The sequence below is a fragment of the Condylura cristata genome, unplaced genomic scaffold (genome assembly GCF_000260355.1).
Source record: "Condylura cristata isolate star-nosed mole 26May11 unplaced genomic scaffold, ConCri1.0 scaffold00033, whole genome shotgun sequence".
NCBI lineage: Eukaryota > Metazoa > Chordata > Mammalia > Eulipotyphla > Talpidae > Condylura > Condylura cristata.
In genome coordinates this window covers 8,570,236-8,582,680 of record NW_004567134.1, presented here as the reverse complement: position 1 = coordinate 8,582,680, position 12,445 = coordinate 8,570,236, and the positions used below count along the sequence as shown (strand labels likewise).

General features: G+C 46.7%; 1 protein-coding gene across 2 annotated transcripts in view; it reads left to right on the top strand.

The window, feature by feature from the left end:
- The window catches only part of PLCL2 (phospholipase C-like 2), a 139,398-nt gene extending 128,341 nt beyond the window's left edge, over nt 1-11,057 (top strand). Inside the window, exons 5-6 of one of the 2 annotated variants that reach the window (XM_004692292.2) lie at nt 4,354-4,463; nt 10,209-11,057. In XM_004692292.2, coding sequence (XP_004692349.1) covers nt 4,354-4,463; nt 10,209-10,388 — 290 coding nt within the window. In that variant the 3' untranslated portion in view covers nt 10,389-11,057. The remainder of the gene's footprint in view (nt 1-4,353; nt 4,464-10,208) is intronic. The other variant, XM_012732064.1, reaches the window with a different exon arrangement.
- The last annotated feature ends 1,388 nt before the right edge of the window (nt 11,058-12,445 follow it).

Here is a 12,445-nt window from a genome sequence, read left to right as displayed (position 1 = left end):
ATGCCTGATACAAGTCCTGTGAATAGCATATTGCTGGGTTCGGTAACTCGCCTTTTGGAGAATTCAGTCCAATTTACATTTAAGGTGGTAACTGATGTTTATTTCGCTAGTTGATTTCCAGTTCTTTTAGTAGTAGTACTTCTCCATTTCTTTTTTCTCGAGGTTTGATGGTTTTCTTTAGTGTTGCTAAAATTCATTTTCTTTTTGGTTTTCATCATTGGCTTTATTATGGGTTTTGTGCTTTCTATGAGATTCAGATATAATATCCTAGGTATACATTCTGAGTTGATTGCCACTTGTATTGAAACAGTGTGAGGCATGGCGGGATTGCTCACTGGCGAGGGCAGGCGAGGTGTGGGAGTGGCTGAGGGGGCCTGCTCACCTGGGTAGGGAGTACTCAGGGGAGTGGAGTCTGTTTGCTGTCCCTTGGCTCTCACTGCTCAGCTGCTCGGCATGTAGTGACCTTTCATCAGGACCTCACCTTCAGGTCTGTCACGGGCAATAGATTCAAAGATAGCACCTGCCGGTTATTCAGCATTGGGGTCATTCCTAAATGTTCTTGCTTCTTGGGCAGATGTTATAAAGATAAAACGTGGGACTCCATTTCACCATTTAGACAGGCACAGAGACTCTCTAAAGGCTGGATCTTGGGCCCCAGCAGAGATGAGCCCCTGCTTGAGGGAAATAAGCACAGGAAACTGGAGCCTGAGTTGGGATGCGAGGCCCTGGGCACATGCACTCCCCAGAGAAACTGCACCTTAGCAAGGTGCAATTGGGAGGAGAGTGCTGACCCTGACGTCGGGTTTCTTTCTGGGCAGGAACACATTGCTGTCCCTCCTGCCCGCTTAGGGACTGCCTTTTCATCCACCTGTTGTGGTAGAGCTAGCCACTCAAATGTGAGGTCTACTTCTGGGCAAAATCATCCACATTTAATTGAATTCACAATTCTTAGGTGTAACCTAATCTGTAACTCTGCTGGACATGTCTTCTGTACTCATGACCTTCAGTCCCATTTTCTTTTCTTTTTTAAGATTCATTTATTTGTGCATACAGAACTGGGGTATAGGCCAGAGGTGCCAGACAGGATTCACCAGAGTCAGAGTGAGGAGCAGAACAGGCAGATTGACCAAGTACACTGCTGAGGAGAGTAGCGGACGGGTCAGGAGAGGTCTGTGGCACCATGTGGATCACCTCCAGGGCAGGGATCGAACTCGCACGGAAGTGGCTGCAGCTACTTTGTAATGCTGCGCTTTAACCCGCAGCGCCACCAACGAGGGCCCATTTCTTCACTTCCTAGTCTGGTGTTCCTCACGGTGGTCCCAGTCCTCTTAGATGGAAAGCTTCTAGACTACTTGCTAAAAAACTCTCTCTGGGTTTTTAAAAACTTGAACTTCTGCCTCAGAATCTCAGGGGTGACACCGAGAATCTGCATTTCAAACACCAACTCTCCCCCCCACCCCCCGTGTTGAACACTGAGGTTTGAGACCCACTCTCCGTGAGACTGCCCGGGCCACGCTCACTTCAGGACATGAGAACTGTCTCTCAGTGGGCCCCTCGGCCTTCTCCTGCCCAGTCACCTACAGGCACTGTCCTCCCAAGACTGGGGACACCTGAGCTTACCCAGAGCAGAAGCCCTGACCCTCTTCACCTTCTGGAATTATACTTTGAGGGTGGTGAGGTTCATAGCTAGAACTAACAATTTTTAAAACAAATAACTTGGATTAAAAAAAGTGTCAGGCGGGCGGTGAGGGGAAATAGTGGCTTAGTCAGAAAACTTCTACTTACTTCATTTTCACCAATTCTCTAAAACTTACAGTGTACTTTAAACAGAATGGTATGACTTAGGCAAGGAAACTAGATGCTGTTTTAAAGTTTAATAAAATAAGGACTTTTTTCATTGGGCTCATTTTTTTCTGCTGAAAAAATTTAAAATGGTAAGACAACTGCTTAAGATCTAACCTAAACAAGTAAGAACTCTTTATACTCACTGTTGATGTACAAAAAAAAAACAGAAAACACCTGCACATGTTAGGACTTTTGGGAACTTACTACCAAAGACACAGCACACACTAGCGCGGTGATCCTCGCCCGCCTCCCCCGGCTGACCCAGCTCGGGGTGGAGGGGTGTGATCAGATTGGGGTGTTCTCTGTGCCATCATTGGCGAGAGAGAGGAAGAGTGGTTCGGGTGGCAGTTTCTTAGACAATGTAATGAATTTTACTACTGTTTTTCTTGAAGCCAGTGAAGTTCTTAACACCTTATCAGCATGACAGGAACTGGGCGCATCATTCCTGTAAGGTGGGGGGAAAGAAAAAAGAATCGGTGCTTATCATGTGTGTCAGCTTTCGCTTACTGTTTAAACACAGGAGCAAGGGTGCTGACAATCACTGTACCAAGAGCTGTTTTATAGCGGAGCTGAAGTTAGGATCTGGAGTGCTCCGCTGGACTGAAAGTGCAGAGTTACAAGTACTGCACATTATCTGTGACAGCAAAACATCTGACACACCCCCATGGTCATCGGTAGGGGACCAGCAGGGGACTGGATAGACATCCTGGTCCATCCACACGGTGAGGCCTGCATCCGTTACAGAGTGAGGATGTCATTAAGGATGTCATGAGTGACCTTCACTAGCAGTTACATGAGAAAAAACTAAGCCAAGGTACCGAACCATGTACCACACTGTGCTACCTTTTTATAAGAAAGGGAGGATTCCAAGGCCCTTGCTGGTGGCACTGTGGGTTAAAGCGCAGCACCATGAACCGCAGCCACTTCAGCACAAGTTCGATCACCCACTAGGGAGGTGACCCACATGGCGTGGCAGACCTCTCCTGACCCGCCCGCTGCTCCCCACAGCAGTGTACTTCATTGATCTGCCTGTTCTGCTCCCCTCTCTGCCTCGGGTGAATCCTCTCACTGCCGCTGCTCCTCTGGCCTGTACCCCAGTTCTGTATGTATAAATCTTTTTAAATAAAAAAAAAGAAAGGGAGTTTTCCACGTAGATATATTACATTGCTTAAGTTTTCAAGGAGAAAACATGCAATTAATGAAAAGTTTTAAGAAATGAATCAAAGGAGGTAAAATCAGGGTAGAAAAAATACACCTTGCTAGGTAGTTTGACTCTGGAATCAAATGAATTTTTGACATAATCCTAGGGTAAATTACATCCAGACAAGCACTCTCCTCACCAAAAAAAAAAAAAAAGAAAGAAAAAAAAAAGCCAATAGCAACAAATTACCTAATTGTACCTTCAGTCACAAAACTACGTGCAAAATGATTATAGCTGACCTTAGAACAGTGTTTTTACCATACATTCTCAGTGAGACACATTTAAGACCCCTCCCCCAGGATACATAGAATTTCAGCTGGATTCAGCAGTCTTAAAAGGTTTCTTGATGCGTCACTACTAACTTTATGTAAAAACCTTGTTACACTTACATTTGAATTCAGAATATTAACCAGATGTTACGTTTTGTTTTATTTTTAATGGAAGAATGTGTCCTAGACCTGTCTAGTGAAAAGGCCTAGAAAACAGTAAAAAGTCAGCAATCGGGACCACTCGTTGCGCCCAGAGTGTAGTCTGGATATCATTCCCCACTGCAGGAACCCAGCAGTCCCTGCAGAAAAACCTGGTGCTAGCTCGGAGATGAGAAATGCAGCAAGTCTAGAATCTTCTGTGGCAGAAAGCAAGGCTAATCAGTGACTTCAAAGGGATGTAGGTGCCAGACTGAAAAATTCCCAGTAGCCAGATGGGATAATCGAATAGGTAAATAGTCCCAGTAAAATGATCATCACACTTACTCCATGATTGCAGAGTAGCTGCCTGAAGAGCTTCTGAGAGGTGATTTGGGATGACAGTAGTACTCTTCCCATCCTGTAAACTACGGGAAACAATTCTAATATAAATGCCAAGTGGCGCTCATGGGGTTTTCCTCATCCTCCCCTGGAAGCTGGCTCGGATCTGGTCTCGGGTCGTCTGTAACATGACAGGACGAACTTACATGGCCTCCTTCCACTGTGACGGCAGAGCTGAGGGAGCCCCCCCACACAAGACCCCTAACACCTGGGCTCCAGCCCCAGCCTCTCCCCAGCCTGTACCCCAACCTCGCCAAGCCTCACCGTAATCACGGTGCCTTTCTGAACCCACGGGGAACTGCCACGCCCAGGAGGCTGACATCTTGTGGGTACCATGAATTTTCAGGGTCTCCCCTTTATTATATATTCTTCTCAATAGGTACATCTACAAAGTTCCATTGGAGGCTAGAATCACTTTAGCTAGACTCAGAGAAGTAAGTATTGCTGGCTTATTACCGCAGAGTAGAAGGAAAACTAACATGCGCTTGTTCTTTCTCTTAGCCATGGAATTCCATGAACACTTGCACAGCATAGGCACCAAGGAAGGTTTGAAGGAAAGAAAACTACAAAAAGCAGTGGAGAGCTTTACCTGGAACATCACCATCTTAAAGGTATCTAGCAGAGCAGATTCTGATGCTCGGGACTTGGCTGTCTTTTCTACCGGCTTCTTCCTTCTCGGGTGGCATTACCACAGTGACGACCAGCCGCTGTGGTCAGCGCTCAGCTCAGAGTCCAGGGAGCATGTGCAGGCCCACAGCTGGGCCGCGTGGCTCCGGGGAACGTGGCAACTTGAACCATTAGCACAATGTGGGCTCTGGGGAAGGGAGAGAACCCGGCCTTTCATCCTCGACGCCCTGGTGAGTTTATGAACATCACCTGCTACCTGTGAAAGGGAAAAGGCTGATCACAGGAATGCTTGGGAACTTAAAGATGCCAGTTACTTGGACATTAAAGGATGATCATAGCCTTAACATTAATATAACCAAAAGAAAATAAGAACAGGAACGTCCCTTCAAGGGAGGAACCATCTGTTTCTGTCTCTTCCTTCCTCGCAATCTCAGCATGACCATTTAAAAAGCAATATATTCGCAAGGCTGCTTGTGGTTCTGCCAGACTGAAGCAGTCCGTTTGGCCACAGTTTCTGTTACCTGCAGTCCTGCATTCCCGTACCGAGTCAGGACTGCCCCTGGTCAGTGAGTCCCAGGTGCCCAGCCTTACAGGGTGCCTTTCAGAGCAGTCAAGAGCAGAAAGCTCGAGCACCCTGGGAAGGTGTGCATCACACGGGATGACTGGGAGCACCCAGGCTGTTGACTGATGTATGACAAGGGACCCCAGAAGCTGATCGGTGGGACACCTTGTTGATAACATAGGAACCCTGGCCGGGAGAATGATCTCAATGGCAACATTGGTTGTCAAGCAGATGAGAATTCTCTGGTCAGCAGGCTCGTGTGCCCCCAAGGCCCTAGATGACTTAAGCACGTGTGTTAGTTTCCCCATGCACGTAACTGACGCTCTGCGACGACTCTATCAGTAAAAAGCAGGGTCTTGCTCGTTCAGCGGCACCCTGCATTGGGCAGCCGGAGTTAGGCTCCGTTTATCAGTGTGGTGACTCAACAGTTGGAAATACCCCAGTAGCAATAAGCAAAGGCACAGACACACAGCCAGCCCAGGGCTTGTTTCCCAATAAGCCAGTATCTGTACCTGGAAACTTGTCTGTCTCACTGGTCTTTGCGCTTCTTCTTCTTGGTATTTGGGAGCTTGACATATTTCTCTCTGGATCTTGGATAGCTCAATGTAAAATTACTCCCTGGTATTCACCCTCCCAAGTTTCTGTGCGGTTGAATTCAAAACTGTAAAGACATTATCACAGCTGCCTCTTTTAATTTCCTTGTTCCCCTTCAAGTGAAAAGATCCATCCCTGAGGCTGACAACAGTTTTCTGACTTGATTTAATAAAAATAAAAAGTCGCCTTTCCAAAGCTAGCCAACTTGCATTTTCTCACGTTAAACCCTGATTCAATTTTATAATTAAAATCATTTTCTTGACTTCTTCTAACATTCCCCATTCCTACCCACGTATTTCTCTTATCTTTAGATCTTCTTAGAATTTAACTGATAGTCTGCAGCTCGGTAAACAACAGCTATAGGGATTTGGCTCTATAACTTGCTGACTTACTCCCTGCTACAGATTTTCTGTACCCCTCATGGAAAAAACAGCACAGCAGTTTAACATGTGATAGGAACAAATGCTCATTTTACTTTTGTTTCTTTATAGGAAAAAAGCAGATGTAGGGACCAGACTTTCACCTGTCAGCTACTTGTTTATGGTCCAGCAGCCTGGGCATCAGAAGGGCACTGGTAGGAATACGGAGTCTCAGCCTCATCCCAGGCGCGCAGAGTTCCATTAAGTTTGAGAAGCTCTAGGCTAAAAGCCATCAAAAATTGGGGACCTCATGCCCATCATGATGAAAAGCAGCTAACATACAGTCGTGGACCAAATTTTAGATATCAGTAACTAAACAAAACAACTACACTGTGAAAACCTGTTTTCTTTTGAGTTAAGGAGACAGAATGAACGCCTGACATTTATGCTCATATGGAAATAAATATTTTAAGACAGGATAATCGATCAATCTTTTTAAGAACTCCAGGGTTCTACTTGCGATGGGTGGTAGAGCCAAAGCTGGGGATGGGAGTAGGAGAGATCTGTGTGTGGTTTCTATGCAATGGAAGGAATTTTTCAGCCCTGTGTATTTCACAGGCTTAATATTTCTTGCGGAGAATCAGTGCACCTGGAGTCTCGAATGTTGAATCTGGATCCGACTTGAACTACCAATCTTGTCCTGGCAGGGAGAACGAGATCCCTCCAGTTCGTCTCAGAGGGCCCGATGGTGTCCTCAGGGCTGTCCGTGGTATGCAGTAGATGGGGTGCCCTCCTTGGGGTACAGAGGCTGAGGGGAGGCGTCAGATGGTGCTGAAAACAGTGGAGGGCAGGAAGTTGTTCTGAGGGAGCTTCAGGACTCCAAGACCAGGCGTGGAGTCACCTGAGGTGCTAATCACGCGTGTGTGCTCTTGGCGGACACCTGGGGCAATCTCCAGGGAGGAGAAGCAGAAACCCGCTTGTTCAAGGTTCTTGGGATTCTGAAGCACGCCCAAAATTATACCCCACTGCCACAGAATGAGATCCAGAGTGCCCTTCCTTACGCATCTCAACAACAGAGGAGGCAGGGTGGCCAGCCACCGGGGAGGACGCCACTGAGGACCATCAGTGACTGCTCGCCCCACGGAGGCTGCCGGGAAAGCTCCTTGATCTAAGGATGTCCGTCCCGAGTTTTTATGACTACTAGCTCACGTGCCTGTTCATTTCAAAATCGTGTCACCCACAATCACTACGCTATTGACATCTTGGGAATTTATATGCAAATGTTTTTCTCTTCAAATGAAAGCATTTGTTTTTCTAAATGTGCCTTTCTAAATGTGTGGACAGGACTTTGACCTGAATCATGTGAGAACCATGAGGGAGAGGTGCGTGCAGACTGCTTTTCATGGGGTGTGGGGATGGAAGAAGCAAGGTGGCCAGTTGGCATGGTACCGTCATAAACCCAGAGAGGTGGCAGTGAGAGGAAACACAAACACACACAGGATATGAGGAAGAGTCTGGTGAAATAGACCAGTCCCTTGAAGGACATGATCTGCCAAGACTCAACAAAAGAGAAACACGAGGTGGACCTCGCTTATTTCAATCAATCATTAACAACCTTCTAAACAGAAAGCACCTGCTCAGGTGTGTTCACTGGTGACGTGTGTGCAACATGAAAGGAAGAAATTACACCAGATGATGGAAGCAGAGAAGTGATACTTCCAAATATTGACACATTCGCCATGGCCAGCTCACCCTTACATTAGAACCAGACATCACAAGAAAGAAAACGAACAATATTTCTCATAAATACAGATGCAAAGGTCCTCAACAAAATAGTAAACTGAGTCTTGATAAAGCATAGAAAGAAGAGAGAAGAGGGCAGTTCCTGAGGGCTGTGGACAGGACTTTGACTCAGAGTCATGTGAGAACCATGGGGAGCAGTGCGTGCAGTAAGTCTCCAAGATTACTGTTGAGCTGCAGGAATCAAGACAGCAAGACACTGGTGAAGGGACAAGCAGGTCAGTGAGACCATTACAAAGCTCAGAGAACCCGCTGACCTCTGATGGCAGAGCAAGGCAACGATTTTCAACAAATGGAGCTAGAACGTTTGGACAGTCACAGGCAAAAAAGAGAAAGAAATCTGGACCTTTCATAAAAAATTGAAACAGAGTATAGACCCAAGTGTAAAATGTAGAAATTCCAAGAACAGGAGGAAAGCTGGTTGGCTTTTCAGATGCAACACAAGAGGCATGATCCATGGAAAATAACTCTCCAGGCAGCCTGACTGAGGTAGTGGACAGAAGACCAATGCAGACCTCTCACCAAGTGGCAAGTGGATGTGTGAAAGAGGCCGTGAAGTGTGTCGTCAGAGAACTGCAAACTGGATGTCAGCGAGAGACCACCTCGGCCTTATTGGAGTGGCCGATGCCCTAAGACTGACCTATCACACGCTGGTGTGGATGTGGAACAGGAACTCACTGCTGATGGAGTGAATGTGGAAAACTTGTCGCCCACTGAGCATACCCTTCCCAGATGGCACGTGTCAGACCCCTCTTGGTGTCAACCAGAATGAGTTGAGGACTTACGTCGACCCAAAATCCTGCACGTGGGTACTGTAATGGCTTTTTCTTAATTGCCAGAACTTGGAAGGTAACTGAGGTGTCCATCAGTAGGGGGTGGATTAAACCACAGTGGGTCCAGAGATGGCTGTCAAGCCACGGAAGACATGGAGGAACCTCAGATACCTATTTCTACGTGAAGGGATGAATCTGAAAATGTCCTCAGAAGTACAAAACTAGGAAGACAATGAAAATATCAGAGCTGGCCAGGTGTTGGGGGAGGAGAGGGGGCCTAGATGGTGCTCATGCCTAGTAAGAATGAACACAGGTGAAGGTCCGTCATGGTTAAACGAGCAATGGAACACCCATTCGTAATTCCTAACGGGTTCTGTAAAGCAGGAAATCACAACACGAGGTGGTCAATAGCAAACCGTTGTGTGAATTCGGGCCCCACAGTGACTTAACGTTGCATTGTGGGGTTGAGGTGGACACAGACCAGCGGCCCCCAAGGCAGCTACTTCCCCGACTCTCCACAGATGCCCCCCAAGCCTTTGTGGTACCGGTGCTCAAGAGAGCACACCCACGGGTGGTACCGGGGACCTAACTAAGGACGTCAGAGAAAAAGCTAAATGAGAGGGAGAGTTAGAGAGAATCAGAGCAAACTGAGGGTCTGAGGGGAGGGGGGACATGTGAGCAAGGAGAAAAGAAAGAAGAACGGCAACAGTGTAAGTAGAGAGGTCTGTTGGTGGAGGGCAATTTAAATATGGGACAGCAAAGCAAAGCGCAGTGAAGGGACATGTTCTCCCCCAAGGGCAGCCTCACCCCCACCGGGGGGGCATTTGGCATCTTGGCTGTCACTACTGAGGGGCGCTATTGCTATCTAGTGGGTGAAGGCCAGGGATGCTGCCAATACCCTAAGAGGCGCAAGGCAGCACCCCCAGGGACCATCAAGAGAGTCCTCTGGCTAGATGTCCAACTGGCACACTTCACTGGCAGAGCCAGACTCCCGGTGGCCTTGTGGCAGCACACCCCAGGGCGTTCGGACCTGTGCACATGCTGCGCAGGCGTCAAGCTGCTGGTCACATCGAGAAAGTTAAAGTCTGGCTGGGGAACTTGCTCCAGCGTGGAGAAGTCTGTGTGGTTCCTCCTCTTAGCAAGTAGGCGGCAGGTCCTGCTGCGTGGCTGAGACCACACACTCCCGCTGCCAAAGCAAATCTTGATGCCAGCGAGCAGAGGAGGGTTGTCCTGGGGGGTGGCAGCAGGCGCACGTGACTGCTCACAGGGGGCGTGAGCCAGAGCTGGGACTCGGGCCGTGCCTGCGGGTGTGGGGCTGTAGCTACATAACTTTCGGTGCGTTGTGTGAATTCACACTGATTGTTACTAAAAAACATGGGGTGGGGGGAGGCTGATCAAACAATTAGCAAAAGATACCATTTTCACAAGAAAGCTTCAGGTTTATAATGGAAAGGACAGAAGAGCAGGACTTGAAAACTCGGAAAACAAGTTATTATTTTTTTATTAGAATTGACCTAGCGATATGCAGTGTCATTAAGAAATGTGCCCTCGGGGTGAAATAAAATATTTCATGGAAGAACTGTATTATCCAAATGCAGGAATGAGTCCACCTAACACTGTTCCATGTTTGTTTTGTTACAGGGACAAGCAGATCTTTTGAAATATGCTAAAAATGAGACTCTGGAGAATCTAAAACAAATCCACTACGCTGCTGTTTCATGTGGGCTAAATAAGCCAGGTACAGAAAACACCGACGTTCAGAAGCCACGCAGGAGCCTGGAAGCCATCCCTGAGAAAGCAAATGATGAAACTGGAGAATGAGAGAACTTTCTAGAAATCACTTTGGAGTTTATAACTCTAGGACCAACTGTAGTCAAATGGGACATTTGCTTTGCACCCACTAATTAAAATAATATTTGGGATTTAAAGCACAACTGGAATAGCTAATTACTGTCTATTAAAGCTGTGAATGTTTGTAGCAATCTGCGTGTGAAGGCAAATAAACTCTTTAACAAGAAATTATATTCCTGGCCAAGATACACTATTTGTATACAAGGACATCGTAGGTCAGTTCAGTGTGAACCCGACTTTTCTCTCTAGTTCCCTTGAGAAAGAAATGTTTTCCCAACGGAAAACAATTTAAGCTAGAAATGGATCATGTTGTCAAATTAGTATTTATTGGAGATAACCCAATCTACACATTTTTCTTGAGTGTGAGTGCCAGAGCCTCTGGGTTATAGACGACTCTGATGGCATGCCTGCTGAGCCATAATTACTGAGGAGATGTGAGTGGACAGATTTCCTGGATCCCCAAGGACCTCGGAGAGCTGTGACGTTCGAGATGATGGGACTGAAGCTCCCCGGCCAGAGCTACATGCTGGGTCTGTTCAGGAGGGAAAATCAGCCAGTGGAAGGAAGCAACACACTGTAAATAAGTTTTCATTGTATGAAGTAGCGTTCACATTAAAAAAATGTTTTATGATATTTCTCTGATGACAGTATGTGCATTTAATGAAAGTTCAATTTTTTTAATTCAAAATATTCTGTTCTTAATAGCTACTGGTTTGTTGAACAGCTTGGAAAGAAAAATCTGCTTGGATGACTGTGCTTTTAGGAAGGCACCAGTGGCGGGACAGCTGACCAAAGAAAACAGGATGCCTCTTTCCTCTCTGTGCTCATGCTGAGCGAGGTTGGGCTGGCAGGGGAGGTTGGGCTGGTAGGGTGGTGGTCAGAGGTAGCTGGGGCAGATGTCTCCTTCCCATGGCCTGCAGGGTTTTTATTCCAAGGCTTTATTTTCCAAACTCCATCCTGGTTTTGAAGATGCTGCACACTGCAGCCTAATTACTGTTTCTCACAAACCAAAACTGCTTTTAGATTTTGGAAGCACTCTCTAAATCTTCAACAATTCCTTTCTGATTGGTCTGTTTTCTTTTCAGTGTGAACTGAGTACATGAGCCAGGTAAGTATGCGTATCTCCAACTTGGCGTCTCATTAGTGATTTCCTGGCCATTAGGGAGATGAGCAGATGGATATATTTATTTCTGCCCAGACTCTTAAATATTTTCTTAAACAATCTCTTGGCTCACTTCTTGTCATCTGCACTCGAGAAGTAAGTTCCAATTAAGGAGGGCCTCCGGCTAGCTCTTCACTAGATGTCATTCCAGTTAGAAAATTAAACTTACCTGTGGTATGAATAATAGTGAGACTCCCTGCACAGGCTACCAGCTAACAAGCTGCTGGTAGTTCAGGCTCTTAGCGCTGAAATGAACACCATACAGGAGAAAAATAGAAAAGAGCAAAGAATTAAAAGTAAATGCAGAAGATGAGAAATACAAGATGCAATTTAGATTACCATTAACACTCCGGGCACTAGCTGCCGAGTAAACAGCAACATGTGTTGACTGAAAGTGAAAATCTAGAAACCATGAAAAATGACTTTTCAGATATAATGAAGTTGGACAGTGGCTCTAGTGGCTACTAGGTGACTTGGGTGACAGAGCCAGGCATGTGTATTCGCTGTAGCACTACAGGCCGAGAAGCAGCAGCGTGAGAGCCCACAGTGTCTCAGGCTCCTCGTCTCATTCTTTCCCAGTGGCAGAAGCTGCCGACACGTACCATGAAATGTGAGACTCGGTGCAACAGTCTGTCGGGGTTATGCTGGCACTCAAGCTGGTCTGGGGTTTGCTCCACAGCTCCTCAGAGAAGATCATCAACTTCCTTTTGATCTTTCTCTTCAAAGGAATAAGCCAAGGATGTTTAAACCAGTCACAGAATCGCTACTATTTGTGCTTTACTAGGAGAAGGCACCGCATCAGCTGAGTCTGCATCTGCAGCTGTGTGCGTTATTTGCTTCTCTCTCCCCCTTCAAATGGAAGACA